Source organism: Martes martes (assembly GCF_963455335.1).
Source record: "Martes martes genome assembly, chromosome: 3".
NCBI lineage: Eukaryota > Metazoa > Chordata > Mammalia > Carnivora > Mustelidae > Martes > Martes martes.
Window position 1 is genome coordinate 178,427,678 of NC_137890.1, and position 20,627 is coordinate 178,448,304.

General features: G+C 44.0%; 1 protein-coding gene across 2 annotated transcripts in view; it reads right to left on the reverse strand.

Moving 5' to 3' along the window:
* ADAM23 (ADAM metallopeptidase domain 23) overlaps window positions 1–11,918 on the reverse strand; it is a gene marked incomplete at both ends in the record, with an annotated part of 169,260 nt that extends 157,342 nt beyond the window's left edge. For both annotated transcript variants that reach the window (XM_080797859.1, XM_080797860.1), the window contains 2 exons: window positions 10,313–10,530; window positions 11,705–11,918. In XM_080797859.1, coding sequence (XP_080653985.1) covers window positions 10,313–10,530; window positions 11,705–11,918 — 432 coding nt within the window. The remainder of the gene's footprint in view (window positions 1–10,312; window positions 10,531–11,704) is intronic.
* Between the last annotated feature and the right edge of the window lie 8,709 nt (window positions 11,919–20,627).

Below are 20,627 nucleotides of genomic sequence, written 5' to 3' on the forward strand. Positions count from 1 at the left end.
GCTGCCTATGGGCTCTCTTAACAGTTGACCATTGCCCATAGTGTTTGCCAGCAAGACCTGAATACCCTTACAATGGTCTGCTTGTATTATGTGGTGCTGGACTGATGACCTTCTAATGCAGGGCCCCTCAGAGGATGGGGTATGAGAGGCCCCAACAGGGCTGGTGATCCACCTACAACATAGGGTGGGCTACTGCCCCACATAAGATTCAAGAGCCAGCCACAACTGTGTAATTTCTGAGTATTAATTGGTCCTCTAAGGCCTGGAAAATTCCACTTGTGGTTAAACATCAGTTGGTAACTATTCAGCACCCCCACCAAACTATAGCAAGCTCAACATGTCTTATCATATTTTGGAAACAACACATACCATACTTACCCATCATTTTTAAACCCATTTATGCAACCACATGCAAATCCTCCACATTTGGGGGGAGGAGCTCAATAGCCTTACAGCTGACATAAAGATCAATTCCATCAGTTGACCTCCAGATCCCCATGGTTCCTCTTTCTGGGTTGAGGCACTGGCCACCATGCACTATGCATCTCGGATTCTACCCATGGACTAAACATGGCTCCTCCTAGCTGCCTTATAGGCTTCTGCACTATACAGCTGCCCTTCATAGCTGCTCACTGCCCCCTTAGAACATCAATTCTGTTCACTTATTGCCTTTGTTAGAAACAGAGGCCTTCGTGGTAATGGAGCCCATTCTCCTGTGTACCCAACTTATCATTATGCTATGGACAAGGAATGCCTCCCAACAATGGCTCACACAGTCTCAAATGCCTCTTTGCTAAAATGGGCATGGTACCTTCAGGAACAGGCTAAACCCGATGTGATGTGTCTTTCTAAATTACAGGAGGATATGGCTTTCCCACTCCTCAGTCCCCTGCCCACAGACTTTGAAGAACTGATGGACAATGTCTTCATTGTCTAAGTCTCTGGTAGCCCCTGGAAGAGCTGATGGAATGAGAAGGAGAGTCTGTGTATTTTCCCAATGGCGGCACCATCACCGTACCCAGTGGAGCCCACTGGAGAGCGGCACTGTACCATCCTGCCAATAGCACCATGTTTATCAAAGATGGCCAATTGGGTTAGCACAGTTCACTGAGCTTGTAGCAATACAAATGGTTGTGCAGAGCACCACTGCCCATTACAAGCCTTTAGTCCATATTTTTACTGACTCATGGGAAGTTGCTAACAGAATAAAGTTATTGATCAAGCCAATGGCAGCAGAACAATTTTCTCATTCAACATCATGCCATTTGGGCTGCCCCAATTTGAAGAGACATTGGCCAGGCACTAGTTATAGTTAAGGTTACCTGCCTTTCAGCACATTCAAAGGCTACGATTCCAGGGACTACCTTTACCTGAAAGTGGCAGCCCTGGTGCAAATCCAGGTCACCACCAGCTGGGGCTCTCTGCCACCAATTCTCGACCAAAGCCTCCGTTGCTCCACCCACCACCACCACCACCACCGAACCACAGCCCTCCTCTGGCCCTCCGCACACATGCATCAATCAATCCTTGGCTCCACCATTCTGACCTTTCTTAGTCACCACTTCTCTGCTCCTTATTCCCTGGCCAAATGGTCCCATATTCTCTTTAGCTCGTGGGGGAGCTGCTGCCCCAGTGACCTGGACCCAACACAGGGCATTCTGCTTGTTCTGAGCAAATTATGCTCCCAAACCAAACACTGCACACTGTCCTGTCATGCTTCAGGTCTATGCCCTTGTAGTCTCTGACAGGTGGCTTTCACTGGGGCCATTTCCTCTATCAGTGGGCACTATCCACTTTACAACTGCATGTGTGGATCCCTTTACTGGCCTAGTGCTTGATACACCACCAGGAACACCTCTATGGAGCAGATAATCTCTTTCTTTTCTAAATACATCCTGTCCCATTCAGCCCTGCAGACATCATTGACTCAGATCAAGGATCTCATTTGACTTCTTGTGTATCAGAGTACTGGGCTAGCACTGGGCTCTCCTACAGGGCATGCAGTGGTACTTTCATCTCTCAAGTTGCTCCTTATGTTACAAGGCAGTAATCAGACTCCTAAATGGGCTTTCTGGCTGCCAGGGGCATTTACCACTTTAGACTCTAGGCCACATGACCACCATGATCCTCACACCAAGTGAACTCATTGGGCCATGCCGCCTGTGATTGTGATCAAGGGGGAATCTGATGCTTTCATCTTACAGGACAATATTATCTACATTTTCCACAACTGTTTTTGAGTCTCTTTACAGATTTAAAATGTTGATCATCTCGCCTTCCAGTACTCATTGATGACCTAATCAGGGACAAGTGGCCAGCTATGACACCATACTCATATTCCTGGCCCATTAGAAAAACACAGACCCACCATACTGCTCCTGGAGCACACTTACAAGCTTGATATGCAAATTCCTCCTCAAAGTCCAATGTATGGTGGCTTTATTGGATGGCTCATTTCTCCTAACCATACCTCCCCAAAGGAGGCAGAAATAATTGCACTGGGACCCACAGAAGGGATGGTGTGGAGCTCTAAAAGGGCAAGAGGCACTCAGGCTGGTTGACACCAGCAACATCAGAAGATGACAGCATGGCAATACAATTACACCACTCGGCCCTATCCCACTTTGAAGGAGGCTACCCCTGAACTGTTGACCCACAATAAATCTTCACTACGGGGCAGTCAGTGGACAGGTGCACAATGATAAAATACAGATGCTCACTGCTGTTGGCCTTACTCTGTGCCTTGTGAGCCATCCGGATCATGGGGCTTCTCCTCCACCCAGAGAAGCAACACTAAAAAGTTGCTGGAACATACAGCACTCACCCACACTTGCACCCTAGTGCAGTGTGGGGGGTGGGGGTGGACAGCAAGACTTGGAAGTCAGCCCTTAGAGGGGCGTACTCAAAAGCTTCTAGGTATGGATTCTAGCTTAAAGCCCACCAGCCTTGCTTACATATTCACAGGCATCCTGACCTCTGGGCGCTGATCATGACATGGCCCTAATTTCAAACCTAATTGGCTGATTGGCTTATGTAGTTCAGACACTTCACTAGTAATATAGAGCCAAACATTAAGTTGTCAGGAGCATATGACTAAATTTTCTTTAAATCAAGTTACATAGGTGCCTCCAAACCTTACTATTTTTTTAAAGGTTTGTTTGTTTATTGAGCGAGAAAGCACCCATGAGCGGGAGGGGTAGAGGGAGAAGGAGAGAGAGAGAAAAGCAGACTCCATCCACGCTAAGTGCAGAGCCCAATGCAGGGCTTGATCTCACACCCTAAGATCACAAACTGAGCCAAAACCCAAGATTCAGACGCTTAACTGACTGAACCACCCAGGTGTCCCTCCAACCCTTACTATCTATGGATGGAGACCTCCTTGGAGAACAGTACTGCCTAATTATTTATGAGGTGCACCCCAGGGACCCCCAAAATTTACTGAGAATTTGTGATACCAGTAAATGCTCCTGATGGTTCAAGCAGAACTTAATCTGGGCACCCCAAATGTATGCAACCTTACTAGACCCCTTGACCCTTCAGTTCCCCTCCTGGGTAACCACCTGAGAGGGGCACCCATCTCCAGATGGCTCCCTCCATCTGTGACAATGCTGGAGGTGACAATGCCCAAACCTACAACCTCATCCCAAACTCTGCAACATTCCACTATAGCAGAGATGAAACCCAGGAAGACACAGCAGCTGCTGAGGGCGAGCACTCCCCAGGACTTGGTTGCTGAACCAGATGCCTGTTTATATGAATTCCCTGCCACTGACCCCTTTGAGCGACATTTCACACCTAACTGTGTGTGTTTACCCCAAACCCCTTGCTTATCGCTATGCTTGCTGCTCAGGTGTGAGGTGATGTTGTGGCTGCCAAGTCGTTCTCCGCTGCGCCTTTGAGCTTGGGAAGGCCAAGGTACGTGGACATCTCACACCCTTCTGGAGGCCCCTATAAACCCTTCGCTCAGATGCTTGCCTTCACCACACCCATTAGATTGGCCCACACTGGGCATCCTCCTGGGAGTCTGTGAATTTAATTTCCATTGAGAGGACCCCTTCCTGGCTGCAGATCCTGCCACTGCCACCGCAGACCCCTCTACACCCTCTGGAAGATGTACACTTAGAGGGTACCTCTCTACAGCCCCCACTCACAGCTCCCGTCCAAGTCCTCCAATAGTCTTAATACTGTTATACAATGGGCAGAAGGCAAAGCTCACTTTGAAGGGCCGCTGTAACTGCTGGGCATGTCACTGGACTCCACAAAGGCTATTTCCCATTAGCGGTCTACGCAGCTGATTTATTGACTCCGCCCCCATTTGGCCAACAGAAGCCACTTTACCAGTCCCTGTTGCCTGTCCTGCAGCTCTCTGCAGTGCTCAGCTTCTCCCACGCGGGACACTTTGCAAGGCAGCATGTGGCATCTGGCAGGAGCCCTCACACGTCCTTTTCTAATCCTCCCTATCTCCCCAGGTACCAATGCCACGAACTGCTGTATCCCCAGACTGGAACACAATATCCCTGGTCTTGGGCTTCAAGGCCCAGCCATTCAGGGGAAACCTCAACTTATTCCAGGTCCCCTGATCAAGCAGTTGATGCCCACTGTGGGTTTAAGGCCCTGAGGCTTCTCACACATACGTGGTTCTCCATATATGCACTTCTCTTTCCCTCCACTTCCAACGCACTTGCATGCCTGCTGGCCCCTGGGAGATCCCATCTGTCTTTAGTCTCCCTTGGACTACCCTTTCAAACCACTGGATGGAAACCTCACTTTGTCTTTTTGCCTCCCTGACATCAAAAGGGTACAGCATTCACCCACATTTTGTCAGGCGCAGGCATGGTACTAACTAACCATCACAAGGGCTGAGAGCTAGGCACTGTTGCATTAGGCACCCAAAAGCAAATGATTGAGGTAAACACCAGCCTGTCAGCCACCCTAGCAGAACACACTGGGCTGCTACACCAAAGCCTAATTTTCATGCAATGACAACGTGGTTCTTGAGCAAAGACGGTTTTGGGTAACTGTTTAGCCTCACATTACTTATTGGCCAAGGAAGGTATATGCACTGTAAAGGGGACCACCTGCTGCATGTATATTGATAATTCTGGACAAATTCAGAGAAACTTATGAAAGACAGCCCAACACATGTTTCATAACCTCACCCAAGTCTGTAACCAAACAACTACCTTAACCTTACCCAAGGGCTTTATTTTCTTGGCCAGATCTCAACAAAAGAAGGGAATGGTTAATGGACAGGATTTCAAACCTTCATCTGTCCACTGATATCGCTGACTGGCATTTTTGCTCTGCTCAGATATTTTATGTGCTGGGTGACCAAAACTCTGACAGTGGTTTTTACTATCCACCATCCTGACAGTGCCTAGGATTTTCCCTAAAGTTTAATATCCTAAAGATTAACACCAGGTCAATTGGGATGAGAAAAATAACTTTCTTTTGTTGTTTCTGAGTTGCTGCTTAGACGTTTTTCAGCATGATAAGCGAACTCACACCCAGAGTCTGGACATTTAGATAAGACCTTGAGTTTAGGATTCCCACGGTAAGTTCCTGCTTTGCTTTTCCTGGAGCACCTTTTAAAATAACCACTGAGGGGGTGCCTGGCTGGCTAGCCAGTGGAACAGATGACTCTTGATCTCTTGATCTTTGGGTGTAGAGATTACTTAAAAATAAAAATAATAAAATAAATTAAATAAGTTAAATAAATAAATAAAAATCTTTAAGGGCACCTCAGTGGCTCAGTCGGTTGGGTGTCCAACTCTTGCTTTTGGCTCAGGTCATGATCTCAGGGTCGTGACAGGGAGCCACATGCTCGATCTGGGAGTCTGCTTGAGTTTCTCCCTCCCTCTCCCTCTGCCCGCCCCCCAACTCATTCACTTTCTCTCTCTAAAATAAATAAATATCTTTAAAAGAGCCACTTAGGAGGTAAGCCCTGGAAAAGTTAAAAACCTCAGCTGCAACCACCTCATAAGTAGTAGGAGCCTGCTACTCTGCTCTCTATCTCCTGTTCATCCATGACCTGCGGTGGAGGACCGCTCAGGTACTAAAGGATCCCTATTCAGGTGGCTGGTGCGCCCTCATTCTGCAGGTCATAATCTGCATAGTCTTAATTCCATTAAAAATTAAGACTCTTAAGAATTAAGAATTGGGGCGCCTGGGTGGCTCAGTGGGTTAAAGCCTCTGCCTTCGGCTCAGGTCACGATCCCGGGGTCCTGGGATCGAGCCCCACATTGGGCTCTCTGCTTAGCAGGGAGCCTGCTTCCCCCTCTCTCTCTGCCTGCCTCTCTGCCTACTTGTGATCTCTGTCTGTCAAATAAATAAATAAAATTTATAAAAAAGAATTAAGAATTAAGTCTTAATCAATTAAGAATTAATTAATTCGTCCCCCCCCACCCGCACAGTAGGGAAGCTCTGTGTGCAGGGCAACTACAGTCAAAGGAGATGACTTCTGTCTTTCCTAGACCCCGTGCTATGCATAGGGTTCCTCTCCCATCCCTTCCCTACAGGGAGAGAAAAGAATCCTAAGGGAGTAGGATGCAAAGCAAGTAATTTTTGACTAAAGAAAAGTTTCAGGAAAAGGTTTGAGGGGGAGAGAATATACCATCCTAAAATATGCTTCTTTGGCATAAGGATTATTTTAGGCTGATTATTTCTAAGAAACAGCAGACACAGGAGAAGTTTTAAAAACGGGAGTAGAAGTCCTTCTGAAAGAGTCATTTACATTTTATAAGAAATCTCCATTTGTAAGGGTCTCTCTCTCTATTTCTCTCACTCTCTCTCTCTCTGTATCAAGAAAACAATGATTCTAAATCTCTAGGAACTCTCATCAGTGCAGAAGGCAACGACTTACCTTGCCATTGCTTACTGTGCTTTTCCTGACAGCCTCCCACAGCTGGGACCCCACCTCTCACCCCAACATCTTCTTTTGTCTTTAGCTGGAGATGTTATCTAAACTAGTGATGTGGGCCTTTCTGGAGAGACTCAGTTTTCCTGGGTCTCTCCCAAGTACATAGAGGAGATACACATGTTAGAAACTTCTGTTTGTTTTCCTCCTGTTAATCTTTTATTGCAGGGTGCAGGTTCAGCCAAGCATTTAGAAGGGTCGAAGGAAAATTATTTTTCCTCCACTACAAGCTCATTAACTTCCTTAGAAACAGACCTCATAGGATTATCTCTGAATGGATGAATGAATGAGTGAATGAATAAATGAATAAATCTAAATCGTTTCTCACTCTTTTTATACGTATGGCCCATTGCATTAACACATTGCATTAGTGGTTCAAAAATGCTTACATTCAGTAATCATAAATTTCCATTTTTGCTTATAAAAATCTCTGAACATAAAAAAGACAAGTCTTGGTAACAAAATAAAACTGAATTTTTCCATTTCATATCCTGATACATCTACAAGGTGGTAAACTGACTTCCTAGCAAGTAAAAAAAAAATTACAATAATTCATCAGTAAATAAAACTGTCTACAAAGAAACTTGAATTGCGGTAAACACCAAAACTCAAGGAACATAACCATCTAGATCTGAGGTGACCACATTCCCCATCTGCAATGGAGCATCTTGGTTTATGCCTATTATCCTAGCATGATTATTAAGCATGATCACTGTCACTCTCCAAAATGGCAGTTTGGACAGTAAGTTATACATCACCCTGCCTAGAGATAAAAAGGTTCCTGACAATCTCTGACAAAGAGAACTTTCAGGTTTTCAGAAACACTGGTATTACATAGGTGCTCTGCACAATCTGTTTTTAAACTCACAAATTTTGAAAGAGTTAATAACATTTTCACTTTCACAGTTGTAAAGTAATAAGGACTGATCAACACTGAATATTTATGAAATAAATACAAAGTCCTGCCTTGCAACCTATATCTGGGAACTTTCCCCTTCACCTCTACCCCCAATCTAAGGATCCATGAGAATGGCACAGTGATTCAGCATTTCTAAGGCATTCATTAAAATGTGCTTGAGTGCAATGAAATCAGGAGAGGAAAAAAGGTACCTAATACACAGATATTAAAATCAAAACTTCTTTTATAAAACCAAAAATGACAAAATTCTATAGATTCTCTCTTGCTGAAACATTTGTAAAGCAGCTAAACCGACAAGTATCTCTCATCACTATTACTAGGCAAGTCATCCTAAGATACAGCAGAAAACATACGGCATACTTTTTGTCAACTAGTTCAAGAGAAGCTTAAAAACAAAACAAAACAAAAAAAAACAAACAACAAAAAAAGGAAATCACAGAATACACAGGGAAATTTCAGGGCATCCACGATACAAGATACTGTTTATACCTGTGTGGAAGCACCTTTTAGAATTTTGCTTATCTCATTTTTGTGTCACCTGAAGGACAGACCATGTCTTGTTCATCCTTGTACTCCTTATCTCTTATCTCTGAATCTTTAGCTTACTCCTTTGCACAGATGTGCAACAATTGTTTGTTCACTTAAACTCATAAGAAAAGGAGAAAAATGCTCTCATATATCATTTCCATGTAAACATTTTTTTTCTGAGATAAAAGAACACCCCCCCCCATGGAGGGTGGAAATGGAGAAGAATCATTTCAGCTGCAAGTATGTGTTTCACAGTGAGAAATTTATGAGTGGCAGGAGAAAGTTTAACAAAACCTATTATCATAAAAATTAAGTGTAGAGTAGTCACACCATGTTCCACCCAACAAAACCAAGTAACTTTCCACCAGTAGACAGGCATCAGCCATTGCCTCCAAAATCTGAGTTATAAAAATATTCCACTGAGATTTTTTTTTTAAAGTCTCAGCTCAGGAGGGCTTGAGCATTCTTTGAAATGGGGTTTAAGGAAGTTTTTGGTTTGGTTTGGTTTGGTTTTTTATTCCTCCAGCACCCTACGCAAAGGCACTGGGGTTTGAGAACATGCCATTCAACTACAGAAGAGCTCCTTTATTAGGAAAGCCATAAAATGAGTCCCAATGCATTTATCAAGAGGGTCTTCAATTCTTCCTCCTTAAAGTCACCACCCACTCCTCCTATCAACAAGACAAATGGGCAGGCAGGATCCAGGAGTCAACCCATGAAGTTACATAGGAGCTGACGTCATAGATGGGCAACAGCCACTTCATAATACTGTGAAACAAAATTAACTTCTCCAATAATAGTCAATACGAAGGAAGCATTTTCTCAGAAACCTGACTTGTAGAAAATAATAAAAGTGAAATACTCAGGCTTCTTGAACTTCATATTAGCTGTTTTACAATCCTGGGAAACACACCCAAGAGCCTTAAATTTCTAATTTCCCATTTGCAAAATGGGAATAAATACCATTACAACTTATCTATATTTCAGAAGACTAACAAAAACAGTGATATAAACCACCGATATTTTTCTTGAATTCTAGATCTTAGACAGTACTTTTCACCATCGGACAGGTTTAGCCCAGAGTAAATTCTTGACATACAGACTCTATTCTCTGCTCCTGATGAAGAACAGAGGCACTGATGAGTGACCTATTGTGTAAATCTGTGCAAAATACTACTAACTCAAATAAAGAACAGTAAGCAAGACAAAAAGATCCTTCAAACTCTTTGAACATTAAGCCCCTTCATCTTCCATTGAATGCCTTTTTAAAAATCAGTGCCACTTTCTGAACCATCTTCAAAGTAAAGCAACCACTTGCAATGAATGCAGATAAAGTCCTGAAAGACTATGCTGGCCCAAACTGGTCTCTACATTATTTACACAGTTTGCCATCATCTTTTAAAATGTCAAATTGTTTGCCTACTGAAAACACATCAGAAAAAAAAAAGCATTATCTCCTATTGATCAATTAAAGAAATTTAAAATTAAACACTCAATTTCTAAGTGAAGAACTCATAGGGAATCTGCAAACAGCCTGTTACAGCAATCTCGTGTGTGCGACCTGAAAGCAGTTTTCATCATGGGAGGGAGAACACTGCACCCTTATATAAAGCCTCACAGATTTAAGTCAGGACCATGAACATGCTCACTCAACTCCTGCTCAGTGCCCAAGGCACCTGAAAGACACCTGGACCACATTCCAGCTCGGAATTTAAAAAGACATGAGAAAATTTAACTCCCACAGGAGAGTCAGAGAGAAAAAAACAAACAGCAATCCTGTCACAGGAGATCCCAGGTTTACTTCCTCCAGTTTCTTCCCTATTGTAATATTAATTGATTTACCAATAAAATGCTGCAGTAAAATCTGTGACATCAGATTCTGGCAGAAAATCAAATCAAAGGAAAACTCTTCATGGCAGCTTCTTTTGCATACCCAGACCCATGCCTACCTGGTTATGATTTTGCTGGTGTCTTGTCTTTGTGTCCAGAACATGATAAGGACTTTCTGAGTCTTGGTTGATGTAATAGATGAGTCTTGAAGGCAATGTGATTTCTTTCTGCATTGCATTGCTGTAACTGATATTACTGCTGTTACGCTGTTGCAATGTGCTGTCTTTATCTGCCAGGACTCCCAAATTTTTTTCTGCAGTTTCATTCCAATGCGGAGCTGGGGGGAGGAGGTAGAGGGGGTGCACAAAGATACACAAATACACACATATACCCTTTAAGTACATAAGTACTATGATGTGTTTTTCCATTAATTGCAAAAACAAAGTTCTCTGGATATAAGCAGGTAAGAAGCAGAGAAACAGCAAAGCAAGTTATCGCAACAGTGAAATGGCCTGGATAGGTTAACAGCCAATGAGGCTTAGACGGTAATGTACTATTTCTTTTTACTTGTGTTTTACATGTACATTTCTAACCAGTCTTACACTTCTAAATATGGGGAATAGGGGTGGTGGGCGGCATGGACTTGAAGGAAGACATTAAATGAACATGCTCAGAGGTTCTGACCCTCATCTCCACCCCTTCTCTGAGTCTACCAGAGCTCAATGGGACTCTGACTAGGAGTATCCCATCGGAGAGCTAAGAACGCTCGCTCCTGAGGTAACTTGAGGGCTGAATTCATGGATATGGGTTGTTAATTGATTTATTAAACAGAACAGGCAATTCCTTTTGCTTTAAACTTTGAGATGAGCAAAAATCTTTTGCCATAGAGGGAAGTAGATCCTGGCAGCTTTCCAATTCCTTTTATTTTTCTGCCAAGGCCAGCTCTCTGCTTCTAGTGATTTCCAATCATCAATGTATTGACTATCATACTCTTAACTGTTCATCATAATGACAAGCATTTTGAGAATTACAAACCAAAGGTTTATACCTCCGAAGTTTCCCTCCCCCACCTTAATTCCTACAGCAGTGAATAAACCCAGTAGGCGATTTGAGGAAACAACACATTACCCCTAATTATCATTACGTCCTCCCGCATTCGCATTCAGGCTCTCCACCCAAGAAACAACTTGCTCCCTCGCTGCATTTACCGGCCACTGGTTTCCCCTCTGCCAAGTTGCAGAGATCGCTGAGGGACCCCGCATCCACTAAATACCTTCCAGTGGAACCGGCAGTAGTTGGAACGGGTTTTTGGTGAATGCAACAGAAATGGACTTCAAAAAGTGAACTGGCATGAACCGGGGCTTGGGAAAGAGGGGTGGAGAGGCAGGCAGGGTGGCTGGGAAAGGCCGAGCCCGGGACGTGTCCGGAGCGCACGGACCCGCGTGCCCTTCGCTTTCCTCTGCAGGGCCCCGCGGGCAAGACAATGCAAAGGGCACCGGGGCCATACCCACCGCTGGGTGCAGCAGCCCCCCAGGCGCGGGGCCGGGACGAGGTGGCGAGAGGAGGCAGCAGCAGAAGGACGAGGAGCAGGCGGCAGGGCGGCGCGCGGGCCAGGGCGCGGATAGGCGCCGGGCCGGCGGGGCCGCCGGAGGGGCCGCGGGAGGCTCGGGAAAGGCTGTATCCCGCCAGGGGCGGCCGCAGGGAGCTGCTGCCGGGCGGCTTCATGGCTCATAGCTCCCGGGCGCCGCTCGGTGTGGCCGGCGAGAGCGCCGGGCTAGGCTGCGGGGAGGCTGCGGGCGGAGCCGATCACGCCGACTCGGCGCGCATGGTGCGGCCGCGGGCAGGGGGTCGGGGCTCGGGGCTCGGGACTAGAGGCTAGGCGGCGCCCCCTCCCCTGCTCGCCTCTCAGCCCCTCCCGGGCGGCCGCTGAAGAGTCCGGGGGTCCTAGTCGCTCCGCCAACTTGGAGCCTCCCCAGATGCTCCTCCCTCCCTGCGGCGGGCGCGGCCGCTCCAGCGACTGCGGGGGCTGCTGCTGGGGCTGAGGACGCTGAGACGGCGCGTGAGAGCGAGCGGCGCGGGGGCGCGCAGAGCGGGCGTGCGCCCCGCCCTCGAGAGCGCGCCCGAGCGCGCCTTCGGGTCCTGATGCTGATGCTGATGCTGATACTGATGCTGTTGCTATTGCCAGGCACAGACGCACTGCGCATGCTTTATCGTGGAGGGAAGCGGCGGGGGGGGCGGGGGGGGCGGTAAGGGGGGAAGCAGCAGAGTGATGCAGCATCCCAGGCAGCATCAGAGGTGACGGTGGCATCTTCAGAGGTGGGGGCAGGAGAAGAGGAAGGCCAGCAATTAGAGATTAGCCAGAGGGGAAGAAAGAAGAATGAGAGGGTTTCCTGACCAGAGACAAAGATGCTCTGGAGGAAACAATCAGCCAGGGAAATCTACCTACTTCTGTACCACCGCAAATCTTACATACTCCACTCCCCCTCCTACTCCAACCCCCTCTTCCCGGAGAAAGTAAGGTCAAGCATTTCCTTCTTAATCCTTTATGTCCTTTCTTCAAATAAATATAAAGGATTGCGTCCAGGGAGGTAAAAATAGCGCTGCTTCTCACTCAGCTCACTTCTAGCGGGTGAAGCGAGGGCTTTGAGGCACGTTTGCTGGCTGCAGGCTGGCGGGGGCTGGAGGGCGCGCTGAGCCGGGCTGTTTCGCAGAGAGCCAGACCTCCTGCGCAGGAATCCCCAGAGCTGGGGTGCTCCACCCCGGCCTGTCCCCTGTGCCTATGCCTAGGGGTTTTGCAGGAAGCAGAAATTACCAGAAGATGTTTGCTCAAAAGTTCAGAAAGCGTGACTGGGTTTATCTGGGAAGACTTAGAAATTCTGTAGGCAAGAAATACGGAGATTAGAAACTAAGTGTGTGGCAGCTATTTGGGCAAATCCATCGTTTGACAACCCTGTGGGTGGGCATGCATTGGAGAGGACACATTTCAAATTTTGAGATCTAGTCCTGACTTCTGCAGAGAAAGGAGGAGCTTTTTCTCTTGCTGCTGGAAAAAAAAAAATGTATATCGAAAGTCCCTGAGTTAGGTAAGTTAGCAGGCACTAACTACCATGGTTGGTTTCAAATTAGGGCCTGTGGCATAGTTCTGCACCCAAATTCCCACAGTGCAAGCATTTGTTTATTCATCCATCCAATGACAGCAAGTAACAATATTGTCTTACTCCATTATTTGTCTTTAAAATGGAGATTATAACATCTACTGTGGCAGAGCCAGAATTCCACAAGTAGAAAAAAATTGTGTGTGTGTGTGTGTGTGTGTGTGTGTGTGTGTGTGTGTCACCATAGTGATGACAGGGCTTAGTGTTGTTAGCCATATTCTCCACATCAAAAGAAAGGGTCAGAACAAGTCTTCCCAAAATGTGCCACTTTGGCATGTGGACTATTTTGGAAAACCTGTGGGCTCAAGAGAAAGTTTTGCATCTTCCTTAGCTACCTAGAAGAATTTAAATTGGGGGTCCTTCCCAGAATAAGATTTATTACCAGGGATAACTTTTTTTCTGAGTGACCCCTTGTACAGCAGTGCAAACAACTAATCACCAAATATCTGCTCTTACTCTTATTGCCTTAGGAATTGCCCTCCACCCTCTGAATCCCCAGAACCCATCCCATTCCTTAGCCCAGGAGAGCAGATATATCTCATTTTACCTTTCTGTCTTTAGAACTCTCATGTATGTGGAGTTCCTGTATGTATGAAATTAAATCTATTTTTCTCCTTTCATCTGTCTCATGTCAATTTACCTCTTAGACCTGCCAGAGAAACCTTTAAAGTACATGGGAAAATTTTTCCACCCAACAACCCCCACTAAACAAAGAAGGAAGAGGGAGGGAGGAGGGAGATAGCAAAAGGGAGAGAGAAAGGCAGACACATATACAGAGATCAAACGTCACAGAGTTGCTGGGGGTTAAACACTAGTATTAGTTTTTCCTCTGCATCAGAGCTAAGATATTAACTATTACACGTTTATTAATGTAAGTTTATAACTGATGCTTCTTCCCCCAAATGAAAGCAACAATAATGTTCCTTTTAGCTCAGTCTTGTATCCCTTGCACCTAGCATAGTATTTGTGGCACAGAGAAGGCTCTCAGAAAATATGTCATGAATGAATAAACAAAAAGTGTGTGATAACTTGCAATAGTCACAGTGTAGCAGGCTGGTGAACACTCCCATCTCCCTGTAGTTCCTACTTATACATCAGTGTTCTTGGGTGTGTCTCAAGACAAGCATGTCCTGGCTTATATCTGATATAATGATATAATTATATATATAATATGATAATTATATACATTACATATATAATATAATAATTATATATATTACATGTATATAATGATATAATATTGAACAAGGGCTTGGGAGAAAGGAGGTATACAAGGAATGAGAAGAAAGAAGGAAATGAAAGGAGAAAGATGCTGAGATCCTGTTTTTTTAAAGGACTATCTTGCAACTGAGTGCGTCTCAAAGCCAATTCCAATAAATAAAGCTACATGTCAGCCTGGACCAACTAAACACCCACCAGTTTAAGCCACCCTTCCATGTACTTGGGGAAGAGCATGAGGACTCATTTCAGTTTCAAATAAGGAGCTGGAGTTTTCACAAAGCAGGATGTTGTCTTTTGCACTATAATCAAACGACTGCATTTATTTGTAGAACTTTAATGTTTGCAGACATGTCTGGAGGCAAGATAATGTATCAGCAAATGAGATTGGGAGTTAGAGAAAGAGCAAATCCCTCAGAAAAATTTACCAGAGGTTTGATCTCTATATATTTAAGGGAGGGTTAAAAACAGAATCAAATATTCTTTAAGTAGATAATATGTTAGATTTAGTAATAGTCTCATTAGGTAGCTTGGAATATTTATGGTCATACAGGTTTGTTCCAAATATTTTCTGTGCTCTCCTGATATTTAATAACTTTGTTAATTGCCACCTGCTTCTTTGCTCTACATTCCTGTTTGTGCATACTACCCTTCCCCTGTCAAAAAAAAAAACTTAACTGGGCTGCATCTTGGTCATCCTTGATCCCCAGAGCCTATGACATAGTACCTAGAATGGAGTCAGCATTTGATGAATGTGTGTTGAGTAGAGGGACAAGTCACAGGCAGGAGAGGGAAGGATTCAGCAAGCTGGACTAGAATGCAGAAAGCAGTATACCAGAAGTTTGAGTGCTGTGACATCTCTGGTTAGATATGTATGCAGTATCCACTGGCATCAGGGACCATTGGACTGGCTAGGTCCATGTGGCAAACATGAGAAACTGCCACAGTCGTAGGTGAAGGCAACAGGCCAGAAGGTCCAAGGGAAGGAAATTACTCCAGAGGATGTGGACACCAAGTGAACACAAATAAGGGTGTGTGTGACCAGTGCCCAGAATGAGTAGCCATACTGCTCACAAACATGGTTCTGCTCATCTGGTTCTGGAAGACACCAGAAGTCCTCTCTTTGCTACAGTCTGTTGCAGGGGCAGAACTGGACCCACTTTGTAACCAGTGAGAAAACTGGGCCTGGTTAGGAGCACGTAAAAGGTAGGGGTAGAGAGCGCCTGTATAGCTCAGTAGGTTAAGCATCTGCCTCCAGCTCAGGTCATGATCCCAGGGTCCTGGTCAGCAGGGAACCTGCTTCTCCCTCTTCCCCCTGCTCATGTGTGCAGGCTCTCTCTCTCTCTCTCTCTCAAATAGATAAATAATGTTTTTCTTTTTAAAGAAAGGGGTAGAAATATTAGATTTGGAAGGCACCTGCCTCTAAAGGGCTGAGACTGGGGGAGAAGACAGATAAAGGGATCCACAAAGGGGGCCTCGGACGGCGAAAGCTGGGGAAAAAAAAAAAAAAAGAGGGCGATGGAACAGAGCAAGTAGAGTGGAATAATCATGTGGCCAAAAAGCCAAGGTCGAAGAAGGCATGCAGCAAACTGGTGGCTGGCACTGAGGCCAAGGGGTGGTCCATGGAGTGAAGCCACAATGAGAACACAGGCGAGGGGTGGCACAGCTCCCATTCGACTGAGCTGGCTGGGGGCAGATCCTGAGACAGATTCCGCTCTGGAAGGTTTCTCCTTCTCTCTTCAGAATGGCTGTGAATACTGATTTTTACAAGTAGAAATGAATATCACCAAGGACAGAAGACAATGTGTTTCTCAGGGAAAGTGAAAAAAGAGTGAGATCTATTATGGGTGCTTTGCACATGGTTCAAGGGTCAGAAAACATTTTCTATAAAGGGCCAGATAGTAAATATTTTAGGCCTTGTGTGCCATATGGTCTCTGACGCATATTCTTTTTTTTTTTTTACAACCCTTTTAAAAATGTAAAAAGCATGCAAGCCTGCAGGCTCTCGTTTGTCAACCTACCATTTTTAACTACATGTGTGTATAAATATCTATCTTAAGCTTAACATTTTTCATCAACTGCATTATCTCGTCTGCTTGTGAGCAGAAAAGCATGTGTAATAATAGACATGGTTCTAACTCCCAAAAAGCCACCTCTTCACTGAATTTAGCTATCCATCTCATTAGCAATGCAATTGTTTAATTCTTAATACACACGCATCCCTTGAAGGGATTCCTAAGGAGAGAAGCAATCCTCCGTTTAGAGATAATTCCTAGACTTAGATAATGGAGGGGATACCAGAAATCACTACCCCACCCCACAAAAAAAAAATACAGATACTGAAAGATCCCAGACTGCTCTCTTGTTTTGCCAAGATGTATTTTCTGGTGAGCAGGGAAATGCTGAATAAATGCTACAGCCATGACAGGTCAGGGGATGGGGGAACACACACAGTGACAGCCCTTCCTGGAGCCTGTTACCATCCCTGACCTGCCTGTACTCCTCAAAACTCAGTCCTGAGGAGGCTCTGACATAGCAAGTACGGTCTCCAGACACAGGGCCACGCCCGACGTCTCAGGCAACCTTCAAGTGCATGAAAAGTAAGCCCACAAGTCTATGTTAAATATGCCTCTGCTCATTCTGAAGAATTGACCACAGCAGGACAACTTCAGAAGTCAAGATGTGACTTATTCCAACAGTCCTGGGGCAGGGAGGAAAGAATGGATAAGGAAGATGTGGTCCATATACACTATGGAGTATTATGCCTCCATCAGAAAGGACAAATACCCAACTTTTGTAGCAACATGGACAGGACTGGAAGAGATTATGCTGAGTGAAATAAGTCAAGCAGAGGGAGTCAAGTATCATATGGTTTCACTTATTTGTGGAGCATAACAAATAATATAGAGGACAAGGGTAGATGGAGAGGAGAAGGGAGTTGAGGGACATTGGAAGGGGAGGTAAACCATGAGAGACTATGGACTCTGAAAAACAACCTGAGGGTTTTGAAGGGGCGGGGGGTGGGAGGTTGGGGGAACCAGGTGGTGGGTATTAGGGAGGGCACAGATTGCATGGAGCACTGGGTGTGGTGAAAAAACAATGAATACTGTTACACTGAAAATAAATAAAAAATTAAAAAAAAAAAAGAATGTATTACCAAAACTGCAATGGCCACAAGCATTTCTGGTGGGATAGTTGAACAAAAATGTATCAGATTGTCGAAGCATGAACATATCTAAAGAAAAGTAACCACTGTTAGAAACCTAAAATTAAGTTCTTCACAGATTTGACATTAAAATGAAGGATGATTAGGACTTCCTGACAGAATAGGATACATTTGAAAAACAGTTTAATTTTTTTCCCCACCACACACACTGGGCTAGTTTATCCCACAGTTTGGAGCATTTACAAGCTGTAGCACAAAGGGATAAACAACCAAGTCCTGATGATTTGTGGTGATGACATATGCCATGCAAAACTTGGAAGAATTATGTTTATTAAGAATAATCTGAGTCAACAGGTAATCATTAAGCCCTCACTGTGTCACAGAGCAAAACAGTGGAAGGAAATTGCCACATACTAATTGAGTAGGTAGGCGGAAACCTCAACTACTTTTAGAGACAGCAAGTGAATTTTATCTGAAAAGGTTAGAACTCCAGCAGCCGAATTAATATACCAATGATAATCCCTAACATTTGCATAATAACAATAGCTAAGCCCTTTAATAATGTCTGCTTTAATAATTACTATGCATTTACACATCACAAAGTGCTTTTATCTGTTTTATTTTATTTGATCTTCAATTCTGTGACATAGCGAGGGCAATTACTACTATTTTTTTTAGACACTCCATCTTAGATGTGAGGACACTAAGGCTCACTGGTTTTGCAGTGAGTCTCCCTCCTGGCTGCACAACCAAATTACCAAGAGAGCTTTAACGACTTATCGATGCCTGACCATTTAGAACCTTCAAGAGTGGAATCCAACATCGGTATTTTTAAAATCCTCCTAGATTAATTCAATGTGCAGCCAGGGTTAAAATGCACTGGGTCAAGGGATTTCCCAAGATCACATCAGAACTGGAATTAGAACCCTGATTTCAAGTCTTGTATTGTTCCCAAGGTCTTTTTCCCTACATCTGCTCTTTTCACAAGTTAACCTTGAACAAGAAGAGATAACAAAAAAAAAAAAAAAAGTTTAGTATAATTGCCACAGAACCTAAGAAAATATAGAATTAGAAAACATTTGAGCCAGAAGTTATGTTTGAGATCTTTTAGGAATTCAAAGTTATTATCATACAATTGTAGAAGCAAAGGAGCAGAGTTTCAGCTTGTTGCCAAGGCCACACCAATCTGTGGCAGAGCTGGGACTGAATTCAGGTTTCCTTTCTCCAGGCTTCCCAGTACTTTCCATCATGCTTTGTACATGGTTTGTTTTAAAAAATGAAAAACAAAAAAACAAAACAAAACAAAACAAAAACTGGCAAAAATCCTGGTCATTCGACAATGTAATTCATTTCTTATCTCCCACATGACATTGCTTTATAAAGGCAAAGAAGGTTTTAGCTACGAGGTCTGGGTCCCAGTATGATCAGTCCCTCTACACACAGTTCCACAGGTCGGCTGCATAGAAGAACCTCACGCGGCAGCTTGGGAGTACCCAACAGGAAGAAAAAGTACTGTGGAGGGTGGTCCCACACATCTCTGGAGGTAATCCATCCAAATAAAATAGCTATTGTTCTCCTACGTCTCTTGTCTTTCATGTCTTAAATATTTCCAAGGGGTAATTTTCTCATCTAGTGAATTTCTTGTACTACCTTCAGTATATCTTCAGAATTCAGCAACTGCAGCTTCTGAAATCCTATTTTAGATAGTCCCAAATTTGGTGAGAAACAGAAAGGAACACAGGAAAGAATAATAACAAAATAACAAGGAGGAGTGCCAGATACTGAGTTAAGCACTTTATCTGGGTGATCTCATTTAATTTCATACCATTCTACGAAGGATCTACTGTTAGGACCCCCATTTTGACTGATGAGGGAACTGAGACTCACTAGCCTGCCGTCATGTGACTACTGGGAAGCAGAGCCGGGTCAGGAGCCATGTTTGCTCGACTCCAAAGCAGAAATTGCCAACCGCACCAGAATGATTCACCAACACTATCAACCTATCAAGTGTAATAATAAAATTCACCAAAAATATTACTAAAATTCAACCTTCTACCTATTCCACATTTAATTAACAATTGATTTGTTTAAAATGAAACTGAAAAACATGATACTGCATAATCTATTCCACAATTGCCACAAAACAAAAAACCTGCAACAGTCTCTTGAAAGAATCTATAATATTTTTAAGTCATGGCACTTGGCTACAAATACAATTTTAGATTTTATTTTGTCTATTTAAAAGCACTGACATAGGGACACCTGGGTAGTTCAATCCATTAAGTGTCTGCCTTCGGCCCAAGTCATGATCCCAGGATCCTGGGATCAAGCCCTGTATCGAGCTCCCTGTTCAATGGGAAGTCTGCTTCTCCCTCTCCCCTCCTCCCACTCATTCTTTCAATCTCTCTCTCTCTCTCTCTCTCTCTCTCTCAAATAAATAAATAAATAATCATTTTAAAAAGTAACACTGACATATTGATCCACACACAGAACTCTTCTGAATTATATCTGTAACTATGCATTAGAGATTTCTGAATATAGACATTCTATACAATTATTTGCATAATTCCAAAACAAAACCTAATTATGGTCTAGACATTGGTTTCTTACATTGAAGTAGCACTTCACAAGAGAGGGCCAAGATCCTCACTTACTAGAGAATTTGATTTTTTCAAAATTTTAAATTAACCACATAGCCACCCATTAGACTTAATCTGATCCACATTACAATTAGCAACAGTTATTAATCTACCCTATTAAACAATATTGGATTTTGCCAACATATTAAAATTTTGAGGTTTCTAAAGATGTAACTATGAAAGTTTAAACCTTGATCAGGAGTCATTACATATTTGGTTCTGTTATTTATTTTAAGGCAAAAAGAACAGCTAACAT